The 15594-nt window shown below is 42.4% G+C and overlaps 1 protein-coding gene across 1 annotated transcript; it reads right to left on the bottom strand.

Moving 5' to 3' along the window:
- Window positions 1–137: 137 nt before the first annotated feature.
- Window positions 138–4709, bottom strand: si:ch211-212d10.1 (granzyme-like protein 2). The gene is made up of 5 exons (XM_021603742.2): window positions 4584–4709; window positions 1967–2129; window positions 1172–1301; window positions 725–952; window positions 138–567 (listed from the first exon to the last, which is right to left on the bottom strand). Exons 1-5 carry the CDS (start codon window positions 4639–4641, stop codon window positions 436–438), a joined length of 711 nt encoding a protein of 236 aa, XP_021459417.2. The 5' UTR covers window positions 4642–4709; the 3' UTR covers window positions 138–435.
- Between the last annotated feature and the right edge of the window lie 10885 nt (window positions 4710–15594).

The raw sequence follows: 15594 nt of genomic DNA, 5'->3' as shown, positions 1-15594 counted from the left end.
TATTTTCAATATAGCCTACTCCAAAATGCAGTAAGCATTGTGTGATTGCCTCACTGTTTAAGGGACAACTTGTTCAAAGCACCTCTTCTCAGTTTGCTCATATTGATATTCACAAAATAAATGTGTTCAATAACATCAACTCTCTACTTATTTAATCCCACGATTCACAATTTAAGATTTAAAACAGCTGCAGCACAGAACAGGACTTGAAAGCATTGTTTGACAGATGGAAATTCAGAGGCTTCAACACAGAACAAGGAGGTTATACTAACAATCTTTGGCTTACTGCATGAAGGCACACAGACATTAACCAGCACCGTTAAATCAATCAGAAAGCATCATAAACACATTCAGATTCTGCAGTATCATAATCATGCTTCTAGGGACTTGGGTGAACAAATGAACAAACTGTATAGGTTTCTGGTCAGTGTCGTATCAATTATTCATGGTGTTGGTGATCCAGTCCAGGTAGTCAGGGATGCGCGTGTAAATGTAGAGTTGGTCTATAGAGCAGGACACCACCCCATAGGCCACACCGTTACAGACCAATGGACTTCCGGAGTCTCCCTGGAAATAACACATGGTGACCACGATACTGACCAAATGAACAGGCACATTTCACTTGGAATGATTCATGCCATCCATCAAGGTGAAAGTATTGTTTTCTTTCTTTACTCCCATGTTCTTTCCCCTGCAAAATGACATACTTTAAGACGCCACTTACCTGAGCAGGTCCATTTAGTCCTGCAGAGCAGAACGCATGGTTGTCTGAGCATACTTGACGCGCAACCAGTGTCACGTTGAGGTCCAGTAGCACAGAGGATCCTTTGTTTACTCCCCTGATATTGAAGCCCCAGCCTGACACCAGACAGTCCTTGGGCACCTCCTCATCTTCTGTCTGCGGGAGGCCAATGGGTCTCACACGGTTGGTGACAAGCACATTCTTCTCCAGCTGGGAGGCAGAAAGAGCGGGGATGTCAAATGTTACAACTTACAACCTTAGATGTTCTATAACCTACCTTAATAGTGGTAAACTAATAATTATTATTTGTTGTGACATGTCTGATACAAAGAGATTGCATACTTTGACATTGTAGTCACATCAACATGCATTGCACAATTAAACATAAAAACAGTATGTGTAACTTTAGGTCCTAGCTAGGAGATTTACCTTGAGTAGCATGATATCATTATCATGTTCTTCATTATCATAATGTGGATGTGGAAATGCCTGTTTCACAAACATTTCCTGAGCGCTTTCCTGTTGCACGTTGTGGACTCCCAGCTTGACCTTAATGGATCTGTAACATACACAGACACAATGTAATACAATATACTGTGGTCTTACACATATCTGCAGCAGGCAGTAGTGGGTTAATCACAGAGGCTGATTGAAAACATAATGTTAATCTATGTCATGTCAATCTACAGTATATTCTTGCACTCCCCTTTGTTTAGCATGTGGCTTGACATTTCAACAGTCTGCAATACATCTTAATGGTGCGTGATCCAATGTATTGGTAGGTTTTTCATACTGGACCTTTGTTTGGCTATTGGAGCTCTTAGCCCTGGGCTAAGCTGTGTTTCACATCTAAATTCTCCAAAGGGGACGTTAGAAATGCATGATGTCAAAATGTGTAAATGCAAAATTAGGAAGAGCTGTGTGAAACATGGGGTAGCGTAGGATAGCCCTAGCCTAAAAACAGTAAAAAATATTCAGGTGTGAAAAACCTAGAGACATTGAAATGGTGGCCTATTAAAATGCCCTTTTAATAGGTGGGATTGCAATAAATATCCGTGTTTGACTAGCAATAATTTTGCACTTGTTTTGGCTGAAATCTAATTCCCTGCATATATAAGGTAGGAAAGAGAAACAGTTGCATGATTTATAGGGCAGACAATGGCTTATATCTTCCCATATGTTTGCCCCTGGTATTCTCTCACTAGATAAGCGGACATTACTGACCTCCCATTGCAGTGGGCAGCAGTCATCACAAAGTCCTCTCTCACTAGAAAGCCAGCACAGTTTTTGGGCTTCAGGATGTTGGTGGTAGCCCTCTCCAGGAGGACCATGTAGGGTCTACTGTAAGGCACGGCCTCCTTGCCCCCATAGATGCGCCCTGCATGCACTGTGACAGCACCAAAAATCAGGACCCACAATATTTAACGATGGATGTGCATTTTTCATCTTACCCTCATAAAGGTTATGCAATACTTGATGTACACCCCCCTCCATATCTAATTGGACATTGAAGCTAACATTTCAAATTTGGCTCTAATACTCCAGCATTTTGGATTTAAGATAGAATGTTTCACATGAGGAGACTGCCCAGAATGTCACCTTTTATTCGAGGGTATTTTCAGACATATCTGTTTTACCATTTAGAAATGAAAGAACTTTATATATCTAGTCCCCCATGATCTTTGTCCCTCTGTAACTTTCTAACTTTTTATCATTCACAATTAATTTGTGATTACTCATAATCATGGTAGCATCTACATAAATGTAGATGTGTTCAGAAACTATTCTAACTTCAAATAAAAGTGACTCCAAAATGACTCTATACATTACTAACCATTCACTTCCTGTTGAGCAAAACATAATCCGAAACACAACCAAAACTGTAAAAGCTGTAAAAGCATCCAAAAAGGTTGTAAAGCCAAAAGCTTGATGTAGTCATTGTGTGCAAGGAATATGGGACCTACCAAACTTTTAACTACTTAATACACTATAAGTGAATTTGTCCAAATACTGATGGGGGTACTAGATACAGTCAAAGGTTTACATACACCTTAGCCAAATACATTTAAACTCAGTTTCACAATTCCTGACATTTAATCCTAGTAAAAAAATCCCTGTCTTAGGTCAGTTAGGATCACCACTTTATTTTAAGAATGTGAAATGTCCAAATAATAGTAGAGAAAATGATTTCTTTCAGCTTTTATTTCTTTCATCACATTCTCAGTGGGTCAGAAGTTTACATACACTCAATTAGCATTTGGTAGCATTGCCTTTAAATTGTTTAACTTGGGTCAAACTTTTTGGGTAGCCTTCCCCAAGCTTCCCACAATAAGTTGGGTGACATTTGACCCATTCCTCCTGACAGAGCTGGTGTAACTGAGTCAGGTTTGTAGGCCTCCTTGCTCGCACACGCTTTTTCAGATCTGCCCACACATTATCTATAGGATTGAGGTCAGGGCTTTGTGATGGCCACTCCAATACCTTGACTTTGTTGTCCTTAAGCCATTTTGCCACATCTTTGGAAATATGCTTGGGGTCATTGTCCATTTGGAAGACCCATTTGCGACCTAGCTTTAACTTCCTGACTGATGTCTTGATATGTTGCTTCAATATATCCACAATTTCCGTCCTCATGATGCCATCTATTTTGTGAAGTGCACCAGTCCCTCCTGCAGCAAAGCACCCCCACAACATGATGTTGTCACCCCCATGTGTCACGGTTGCGATGGTGTTCTTCGGATTGCAAGCCTCCCCCTTTTTCCTACAAACATAACGATGGTCATTATGGCCAAACAGTTCTATTTTTGTTTCATCAGACCAGAGGACATTTCTCCAAAAAGTACGATCTTTGTCCCCATGTGCAGTTGCAAACCGTAGTCTGGCTTTTTTATGGCCGTTTTGGAGCAGTGGCTTCTTCCTGGCTGAGCGGCCTTTCAGGTTATGTGGATATAGGACTCATTTTGCTGTGGATAAGGATACTTTTGTACCTGTTTCCTCCAGCATCTTCAGAAGGTCCTTTGCTGTTGTTCTGAGATTGATTTGCACTTTGCACTTGCGGAGGTCTACCATTTTTTTCTGAGGTCTTGGCTGATTTATTTTGATTTTCCCATAATGAAAAGCAAAGAAGCATTGAGTTTGAAGATAGGTCTTGAAATACATCCACAGGTACACCTCCAATTTACTCAAATTATGTCAATTAGCCTATCAGAAGCTTCTAAAGCCATGACATCATTTTCTGGAATTTTCCAAGCTGTTTAAAGGCACAGTCTACTTAGTGTATGCAAACTTATGAACCACTGGAATTGTAATACAGTGAATTATAAGTGAAATAATCTGTCTGTAAACAATTGTTGGAAAAATTGCTTGTGTCATGCACAAAGTAGATGTCCTAACCTACTTGTCAAAACTATAGTTTGTTAACAAGACATTTGTGGAGTTGTTGTAAAACAAGTTTTAATGACTCCAACCTAAGTGTATGTAAACTTCCAACCTCAACTGTAGATACATGCATTTATTTTCTAAATGGTAAAACAGATATGTTAGAAAATATCCTTATTTAAAATATGACATTCTGTACTTTCACCTCATACCAAACATTTTGTCTCAAATCCAAAACGCTGGAGTATAGAACCATATTTAACATTTTGACTTTCTGTCCAAATACATATGGAGGCGAGCGAGTCAGCTGTCTTTTATCAACACTTTTCAAACACATTTTCTTACTGTACATTCCTTGAATTCCCTTCAGTACAAGTTTGGATTGGTAGTAGTAGACTGCAAAAGTACATCAAGAGCCTGAATCAATACATACATTTAAAGTCTAGGTATTTGCTTTCTTTACCTTCGCTGTAGAAAATGAGCATTAGGACCAGAGTACCCAGGTTCAGTGGAATGCCCATAGTGAATGGAGTTCAGTTGAGCAATTGATGTGGTTGGAGACCTGTGAGAAATGTCCTTCAGTCTCTTACTACACTCCAACTTTAAATAGGCCTTGGGGGAGACAGACCAGGAACTAATCATCTATGCATATATTATGAGCGATTGACACTGAGAGTGATGAATGACAGAGCTTAAACCCTTTTATGTTGTGTGCCTGTCATTTTTCCTGTTGTGTGCATCTTTCATTTAACATTGGTTGTGCATGTAGCCTACTGCCTCTGAACCACTACAAGCAAGACATAAATATTTGAAATGGTGATACTATAGCTAGTTGTTGTGGACTATAGGGGTCTTTCGGGAATATCATGGGGCTGAAAGGAAAGAACACAGACACATGGATTATTTTTGAGAACTATTGTCTGCTGTAACGAGAGAAGACCCTTGTGGGTGACATTGAACACATATCCTATGATGATGATTTATGTTTTGATAGGTTTATACGATGTGAAAAGCCACTTCTAGTGTGTGACCCAAGGCTGACTTATAATTGAGTCTACTGGTGCATCCTTTAGCATAAATCAGGCCATTTGGCCGACTGTGATCCAAATACATCCGTCATAATTTACCATTCAATGTCTCTGAGGTAGAAGCAGCAGACAGCTTTGAAGATTCCCATTCCCTGTTCAAAGTCATGGCTCTTGTAAGAGCCTCTTTGTCTGCCATCGGGCTCCAGAGGTAACGCTATTTCAACGTAACCCCAGTCAAAAGAGAGTGTATTGAAATAGGATTGGTTTGATATAAGGGTTACTTATACCAAGTGCTTTCTGATCTGGGTCATTTGTCTGGTATGAAGAAGGCATTAGAGTCCTTTGGGAAGAAATCAAGAGGATCAAGTGACTCTCTTACAGTATATTATATTAACATGCACAGACAACAGTGAGCATCACGGTCAGTCATTCTACTTCCAACCAGAAATCCAAATAAAATGATACCACTATTAGAAATATTAATGGATGGCATAAATCAAACGCAGTTAATTATGTATCTTGGGAAAAGTAAAGGAGAAGCTGACTTGAAAGGTATGGGTACCCTCGGTCGTAAAATACCAGCGCCCAACATCGTTATTCTCTTTGAAAATAACATTTGAAGGATGTTCCATTTATTCAAGTGGGAAAATTATTTTAGATTGGAATTAAACTTCAGGGTCAATGATTGGACCACGGACTGTCACACAAGTATCAGAGCTGCCTCAAGGATTTAAGTCTAGATCACTTTTAGGAATGTCCATTAATCTTACACATTTTGCATTTTCCCCATTGGCATGGTGCAATTTGTTTCCAATTGCTTCAGTTGATTTTAGTTCATAACATAATAATAGCAGGGTATTACTAGTATTACTATTTGCCAGAAAAGCAATGAAACAGTTGGCTCCTCTTCTCCCTGTGACCCATGTGAACATATCTATTATTGTACTGTCTCTCACACCCACACACAGGGATGCTGAAGCTGCTTCTGGTTGCCATGCAAATCTAAACCAAAGTTCTGTTTTCTGATACTTTCAAACCACATGAACCTCCTTTCTCCCTAAGTGACCCTCCTGTTAAGTTGTTCCAGATACCTTTATGGGATGTATAAAACCTACCAACCAGAAATGCATAAAAAAAATGTGATTTGGTAACAACCTATTTCCCTTGGCTGAAAAGGGTACCCATTTGTTTCTGGTATGCAAATAAACTGACCGCATAGCCCCAGGTATGTCTATTACATACCTTCCAGAGTCTAGACTGAATAATACTCCCTTTCATACCTGAGCCACAAGCTTTTTATTTTAATTGTTTGGAATAATGTGCAACAGTGAATTTTGTGAGGAGAAAAGTGGCAGGGAGAAGTGAATGGGCTCTGGGAGCTGTGCGATGGCGTAATGGGAATCACAGGAGGAGGCAGAGAGGAGCTGGACAAAGAGGCAGCCCAGCAGGAGAGGCCTTTACCGTCAGTCTGTCAGTTTTATTGGAACCGCGGGGGTTGAGCTCCGCCTGGTTTAGCCATTGGCCATTGAGGTAGAAAGCGGGGGGAAGTAGTTACAGTCGTAAAAAGTCCATAAATCATGTTGCAAATTACATGTTTATTAAGAAGAAAACAAAACAACAACACTAAAATGAGGACCAAAAAACGGACATTCCTTGATTTCTTATTGAAATCACATATGTGGTAGGCAGGGGATTCATTCCTGACCCACTGTAGAGTTGTGGATGTGGCATTATCTCTGTAGTATGATCATGTTATAAAGAGGGCTACACCCAGAAACACATGGATCTGTGTGCCGACGACACGACGGTGGTTGATCACCGAAGACGATGAGACAGCCTATAGCGAGGAGGTCAGAGACCTGGCAGTGTGATGCCAGGACAACAACCTCTCCCTCAATATCAGCAAGACGAAGGAGCTGATTGTGGACTACAGGAAACGGAGGGCTGAGCCCGCTCCCGTTCATATCGACGGGGCTGTAGTGGAGCCGGTCGAGAGCTTCAATTTCCTCTGTGTCCACATCATTAAGTTCTTACATGGTCCACACACAGCAACACAGACGTGAAGAGGGCACGACAACGCCTCTTCCCTCTCCGAAAAAAATTGTTTTGGGGCATTGGCCCTCAGATCCTCAAAAAGTTCCACAGCATTGAGAGCATCTTGACTGGCTGCATCCCCGCAACTTCTTGGCATCCGACCACAAGGCGCTACAGACGGTAGTGCATACGGCCCAGTACACCAGGACCTCTATATCAGGCAGTGTCAGAGGAAGGCCCTAAACCTTTTCTAAAACTCCAGCCACCCAATTCATAGACTGTTTTCTTTGTTACCGCATGGCAAGCGGTACCGAAGCACCAAGTCTGGAACCAACGGGACATGGAACAGTTTCTACCCCCAAGCCATAAGACTGCTACATAGTTAGTTAAATAGGTAACCAAATAGCTACCCGGACCATCTGCATTGACCTTTTTTGCACTCATTGCATACGCTGCTGCTACTGTTAATTATCTGTTACTTTATTCGTAGTTATATTTGCATATCTACCTCAATGACCTCGTACCCCTGCACATCAACACAGTACTGGTACCCCGTGTATACAGCCAAGTTATCGTTACTCATTGTGAATTTATTAGTACTTTTATTATTACGTGTTTTACTTTTCTATTATTTCTCTATTTTATTTGTCTCTGCATTGTTGGGAAGGGCCCGTAAGTAAACATTTCACTGTCAGTCTACACCTGTTGTTTACGACGCATGTGACGAATAAAATGTGATTTGATTTATGTTGATAGGATGGAGAAGTACTGAAGACTAACTTCCTGAGTCCTCCATCAGCTCAGTTCTGATTTGTCTGTCCAGATAACTAGCTACAATGCCTCCAGCCTCTGACTGACATCCTGCCATGTTTATTATAGAAGTAATCCTTTAGCCACATGTCCATCGTGGCCTCTGAAGCGGCTCACATGACAGCCGAGTGGTCTATGGGACTCTTGGTTGAGAAAGTAAAAATCAATAGACATAAAATCTGTAGGGGCTCCAGAGTGGCACAGCGATCTAAGGCACTGCATCTCAGTGCTAGAGGCCTCACTACAGACACCCTGGTTCAATTCCAGGCTGTATCACAACCGGCCGTGATTGGGATTCCCATAGGGCGGCGCACAATTGGCTCAGCATCGTCCGGGTTTGGCCAGTGTAAGCCGTCATTGTAAATAAGAATTTGTTCTTAACTGACTTGCCTAGTTAAATAAAGGCTAAATATTTTTATTTTATTTTAATAAATAAAATAAAAAATATATCTAAAGTCTAGATGCTGTTCTTTAGATGAGGGGGGAAAAGACAACTTCAGTAATAACTTTTATAAGGCACATAAACTGAAATATTGTTTCTAAAGTTTGGTGTTTCACATTTCCACAGATGTGTGTTTCAAAATCCCATTCACACTATCAACAATGAAAACTTTGTAAAACCCAGTCATATGTATTTGAGGGTGTTTTTTTCGAGGAGCAGGGTGAAATCAGGCCATAGTTATGCACGCATTGCCCTCTCTCTCTTTCTGAGAGGAGAGCTGAAGAAGAAAGGCCCATGTTTGCTGGGGTCCCGCCGGGCCCTGGAAGAGGGCCCTGCCAAACAGACGCACACTAGGCCAGGGGAGGGAGAGAGGAGCCCAGAGTAGTAGCTCACCCCAACCACGGGACCAGGGGATGTGACTAGTCCAGGGGACAGAGAGAGGAGCCCAGAGTAGTAGCTCACCCCAACCATGAGACCAGGGGCCAGTGACTAGGCCAGTGTTCCCAAATGGTCCCTTACCCCTTTCCACTTGCTGAACCAATGAAAATGCTAGTTTAAGTAGGCTTACCCAAGGAGGAACTCAAGCCTTTCCCCTGCATAGAGAAAAAAAATGGGGGTGGATGCACTCCCTCTCTACACAATCATAGGTAAATTGCTATTTGTTTGACAGCCTGGACTATTTAGAGAGCCAGAGGTTATGCTGTTAAGCTTCTTGGCAGACCTCTGTGCATGACTTCATCTGATTTTTTTCATAAGCTTCTTTATGACAGAATCAATAACAAAATATTAATGGTAATAGTAAATGGTAATAACATTTGACAGCTGGTCACCTGTGATTCTTTTCACCAAGTATCATGTCGAGACCGAGGCCAAGTGCACATCCTCTGCCCTCCTCACTCCATTCTATCATTGCTGTATGTTTCCAAAGATGACTCCTGCTGTACGAAAGTGCTTGGAACCGTTTCGAAAGCATGCAATTAACAGTAGCATGCGTTTTCTGATGAATGGTGAGACTGGTGAACCGTACTGTACTAAAAAAACAAGTTATCTGATCAGGTGCTGATATCTGTATCGCTTCACGAGATATACAGGTTTATTAGGCCTTACTCCTCCTGTGACACAGACAAAAAAAAGTATCTGTATCATCTGTCATGTAACCGCTATGCACACGGCTCAGTCCACTCAAACACAAATGGAATTAGTTTCAAAATGACATGTGTAGATTCTTTATCGTTATGTTTACAATCTGACAGGACCACACAGCAAGCGATATACTGTACGTCCTGAACATCTTGAAGCATTCGGATGAGTAACACACTCAGGAAATGTGTCTTTGTGAAAGTCATGCACTTATCATGATGAGTTGACTGGCCACGCTTCCGCACGTAGTGTATCTTTAGTGTGATTATTTACAAAAACAGGCAAGAACAGAAATTAAGTAAATAGATATGGCAAAGGCAATAGGCCAAAAGCTTCATGGTGATTAACTAGCCCCTTCAACTGTCTGTGTGCCAGACCCTCTTGGCCAAGTCAGCTAGATGTATGCCTGTCGCCATGGTAACACCACAAGGGTTGCCAAGGCACTAAGCGGATATTACCTGACATCCCACTGTCCAGCACTCAGCGTCTGATGAAAGTAAGACTTCATGCAAAAGTCTCTATCCTATTTACACAGCTGGAAAGGTACTGGGGCTACGCAGGTAGCTCATGCTTTCCTACAGTTACTGAAGGCCAGGGAAATAGCAGAGATCCACCTGCGATTTCAATACATGATCTCCAAGTCACGGGTTAAAATGTTTTTTTGTTGAACTAAATGTAGCTTTTATACGTGCAAATGATCTGTACATCAACACAATAAATGGGATTAGGGTTTCTTAATTGATGGAAGTCCATCGGGGGGGGGATTGGATCAGTAATCAGAGAGAATTAACATGATGAGCTAATGTTGTTATTAATGTGGTTAAGAATAGAAAACCTGCTACTGCTCGTTCTCCTCCGTCGGCGGAGACACAGACACGCACTCTGACTAGAGTTTTAACTAACTTTAGCCCAGGGCAGGGATATAGCTAGCTAAATAGTGCCTGGTGGGCTAGCTAGTTAGGCACCTTGGTTGGCTGGCTACATTAGCTAACCACCGTATCTCACCGTGGTGTAGTCGAACTTCCCCAATAGACGGTGACATGCTAGCGAATGTGCCTAATGTTAGCGATTAGTTCTAACTAGTGAACATTAAATATCCCTTCCCTGATGGACTAGCTAGCATATCACCACCTGTGGGGTCTGGGAAAAATTCTGACTATATGTAACAGTATAATTTTAGACCGTCACCTCGCCCATACTCGGGCGCGAACCAGGGACCCTCTGCACACATCAACAACAGTCACCCACGAAGCATCGTTACCCATCGCTCCTCAAAAGCCGCGGCCCTTGCAGAGCAAGGGGAAACACTACTTCAAGATCTCAGAGCAAGTGACGTCACCGATTGAAACACTATTTATAGCGCGCACCACCGCTAACTAAGCTAGCGTTTCACATCCATTACACATACAAACAATGATTTAACGTAACTAGCTAGCTAAACGTTAAATAAATATCCGTGCCCTGTTGGGTTAACATTAGCTAGCATGTTACCACATTGAAAATGGTTACTACACGAACAGTGCGCTAGAAAATAACTCGCTGGCTAGCTAGCACACAATGGACTTGTAGGCTAAATGTTTTCCAATAAAAAACACATGGTTTTGTTCCACGAGTGCATCTGCTGTACATGACTAGTCAGATAACTTGTGAAGTCAGTTATACATGTCAGCATGGACGGAAATTAAGCTAGCCTGAGGCTGGTACTTTTCACACTCGGCTAGTAGACTATGTGCCAAACTAGCCTGACACGGCAATGAAATGGCTTGTAGAAAATGTGCAAACTAGCCGGACACATCAATGAAATTTTACCTTTATAACCATCGCATGCCACAGATTTAGGAATTAAATGTGCTAGTAGAAATCGTGGTCATTGCCCAAAATCCTTATGTTCCATCCCGGAATGAATCCTTATAACTGTTGGTCCTCCTCAGTGACCTCAAAGCTGAGTGTAGTATAGCTCATAGTGCAATACTTCACCTCTTTAAGCAAATAGTACCCTAGATTGTCCTGATCATGTAGTTGAACATTCCAGATAATTCCTCCATCCCAGCAGAAATATCCCAACCACATAGTAGGATTTTAGATGTGCAGATAGACCAAAGCCCAGCCTATTTTACTGTGACTATGATCAAATCTGTGGGTTAAGGTATTTTTTATTTTATTTATGTATTCATTTTTGCCCCCTTTTCTCCCCAATTCCGTGGTATCCAATTGTTAGTAATTACTATCTTGTCTCATCTCTACAACTACCGTACGGGCTCGGGAGAAACGAAGGTCGAAAGCCATGTTGTCCTACCAAACACAACCCAACCAAGCCACACTGCTTCTTAACACAGCGTGCATCCAACCCTGAAGCCAGCCGCACCACTGTGTCGGAGGAAACACTGTGCACCTGGCTACCTTGGTTACCGGTCATACCCTCCCTAACCCAGACAGGAGGCGCAATATGAGTTTGTCAGAGGTCATCGCACTGAATGGGGATGGTGATGGAAGCTTTTGTGGTCCACACAACGAGAAGTGACAGGTGTTCCAGTCATGTTGAGCTGACATTGGACCTGCTGCCAGTACGGATGATCTTCAGTATGTCCCTCCCTCCTTGATATCGAAATCCTTTGACATCACTGCTTCCTCAATGGTAATGTAACTTGCACCGTAGGGACACTTGACCTCCCCAACTGCTGTGGTGCCCATCAGGCACCCAGGATCCCAGGCCCTGTGACCCAAAGCCCTGACTCCTGCACATCCATCCCTGTAGCCATATTGAATGCCTTGATGCCCTCCTCTTCGTTATCTGTATTCCACTTTACAGACAACACCCCATTCAACAACTGTGATCTGAGGACCCTTTTTAGCAGCGATGGAGTAATGCGCTTGGGCCTAACCACGGCTCCACAATTGCTGGCCGTCAACTTCCCTCTCGTCGTAGTGTGCCATTTGGGGTTGGTGCGCTGTCCAAATGTTGCCTGCCATATAGCCTTCTGCTGCTTCACTGACAGCGCCATGCCAGCCAGGATAACTGCATGCCCCAGGTGCCCTTGTTTTTTTAGCAATGTCCAGTACAGACAGGGATGACAGGGAGGATAGCAGTTCTTCTGGCTCAGGTTCAATGAGACGTTCTACTGTACCTACCCCGGAGACGGTTCCTTAGCCAATGAAGATTCTCCTCTGTGGGCTCTCAGGACAGACGGTTGTAGTCTTCGGGCTGGTACAGGTCCTCCACTGACTGCACCTGGTTGGGCACGGCTGGCTTCCTCCACTCCCATTCCACATCCATACGGCCAATATTGTCAACCACCAAAATAGGCTGCATGGCTACACTTATGAACTCCACGGAGGCATTTGCATGTGGTATAGAGAATCCCTTGGTCACCTACATAAACCTCCCAAGAGGAAGGATGTTAAGTGCCACATGCCTTTCAAAGCATGACCTTGAAATGTATTTGTTGTAAGAAATTTGCTATTAAACATATACTTCTCCACATGGCCAGACTTATAGCGGTCTTCTACACTTTTAATGCTCTTATGCTCATCCTTGAAAAATGCCAAAGGTTCTGAAAGACACCAAAGTCGACATATTGTACAAACAATTATCTAGGCTAAGTAATACAACATATTTGTTGATCTACTGCTCTGCGAACTAGCTAACGAAAGTGTAGTCTATGGCTAGCTAAGACAGAGAAAGGGGACAGAAGAAGTTCAACACTTTATTAAATTAATTTCAATACAGCACATGGATTCATCATGGATTGGACACAGGTCTCTGATCACACTGGTGAACTGTAGCTTCCTGCAAGAATTTGTAGTCTTCATGAGGTCGCGTCTGTTGCTAATTAGCATTTCACTTTCTTTTGAGTAAATTGAGGCAAATATATTGTTGAAACATCACCTTGTCAGAGAGAGAATTACACGGTTATCAAAATGTCATGCCAAGGTAAGCCTACACCAAACACATACCTAGTTTGAAATCAAATCAAATGTATTTATATAGCCGTTCTTACAGCAGCTGATCTCAAAGTGCTGTACAGAAACCCAGCCTAAAACCCCAATCATCAAGCAATGCAGGTGTAGAAGCAGTGGCTAGAAAAAGCTCCCTAGAAAGACTAAAACCTAGGAAGAAACCTAGAGAGGAACCAGGCTGAGGGGTGGCCAGTCCTCTTCTGGCTGTGCCGGGTGGAGATAACAGAACATGGCCAAGATGTTCAAATGTTCATAAATGACTAGCATGGTCAAATAATAATCACAGTAGTTGTTGAGGATGCAGCAAGTCAGCACCTCAGGAGTAAATGTCAGTTGGCTTTTCATAGCCGATCATTAAGGGTATCTCTACCGCTCCTGCTGTCTCTAGAGAGTTGAAAACAGCAGGTCTGGGACAGGTAGCACGTCCGGTGAACAGGTCAGAGTTCCATAGCCGCAGGCAGAACAGTTGAAACTGGAGCAGCAGCGTCTGTAAAATTCACAATGTGAAAAATGAATGGTAAAAAAAACAATGGGAATGTAACGGTTTTCTTGTGGTGAAGGAGAGGCGGACCAAAATGCAGACCAGACCAGACCTATCTGGTACAAACACAGAGACAGGAACAATCATCCACAAAACCCTACACCAAACAGGCTACCTAAATATGGTTCCCAATCAGAGACAATGACTAACACCTGCCTCTGATTGAGAACCATATCAGACCAAACATAGAAATAGACAAACTAGACATGTAACATAGAATGCCCACTCAGATCACACCCTGACCAAACAAAACATAGAAACATGCAAAGCAAACTATGGTCAGGGTGTGACAGGGAACCATATCCATGTTTGACTGCTAGGTTTTATAGGTATTGTGACGTGTCTGATTGGTCAAAAGGACTGAACAACCAGCATCACCTACCCTATTCCACATGAATCAGGGAACCCTAACAAAATGGCAAAATGTTTTTTAAGGTATAGGAGTCAGACCAAGAATGATCATTTGAAAAAAAATGTAACTTTATTTGGATAGTTTGTAGAGCATCTACAGATAGACTATCTACAGATTCAGTAACATTTCAACTAACTATCTACTAACCATAGCCCTAACCTTAACCCTTACCCTAACCCTTATTCTAAACCTTACCCTAACCGCAACCTTAGCAAGCAGTTGCTATCAACAGTTTGTTGATAGTATGACCATCTGTAGAGCATCTACAAATGGAAAATCTGGACAATTCGAATGAAGTGTGACCAAAAAACCCAACCGCAGTGTGAAGAATGTCCACTGTCTGTGTCAGACAGACAGACAGACAGACAGACAGACAGACAGACAGACAGACAGACAGACAGACAGACAGACAGACAGACAGACAGAACTGACTCAGTCTGAAGTGTCATGCCATGCGTAGAAGAGAAATAATAGAGGTATCATAGCCTTGTCTGGGGCCTGAAGGATATAAATTATGTCTTCCCGTGTGGATATTTTGGTGTTCTGCTTGAAGCATTGTGACCCGCAAACCATATGGTGTACATATTCCAAGGTATCGGTTATACAGCAGAATAATAGGAGATGGGGAACATTTCTGCAAATGAGGCTCCTCTAACTCTCAGTCAGTGAGACCATGCAGAGAATGCGGCAGAATGTCAAACTGAAAGCATCGTACACTTGAGACTTCATCTCCTGTGTGGCTACTCAGAAAAGAGGAAATGGAAGGAAAAATAAACTTGCCACTGATTAAACAAGAAACTAACAGTGGTGAAGCCCTGTCAGAAGTCAGAGATACAAGGAGATTAACCATATCAGGGATCTTGGCTGACAAACTTTGCAGCTTTGCACTTCTGTATTGATTTTAAAGCATTCGGAGAGAAAATTAAACCGACTCATCGTGCAACCACAAGATAATGGTTGTGTTAGAGGAGCTAGAGCCCCCTCCTCACTCCTCCGCTCGTTCTATTGACAGAAATACATGCGCATCATGAAACTGAATCTTCTTTAAAGTCAGCTCTGTCTGAGGAATACAAAGCCCCAGGGGAACTACCATGGGGTATAGACCCACAG

Source organism: Oncorhynchus mykiss, chromosome 5 (assembly GCF_013265735.2).
Source record: "Oncorhynchus mykiss isolate Arlee chromosome 5, USDA_OmykA_1.1, whole genome shotgun sequence".
Classification (NCBI taxonomy): Eukaryota; Metazoa; Chordata; class Actinopteri; order Salmoniformes; family Salmonidae; genus Oncorhynchus; species Oncorhynchus mykiss.
This window is presented reverse-complemented; position numbering and strand designations above follow the sequence as displayed.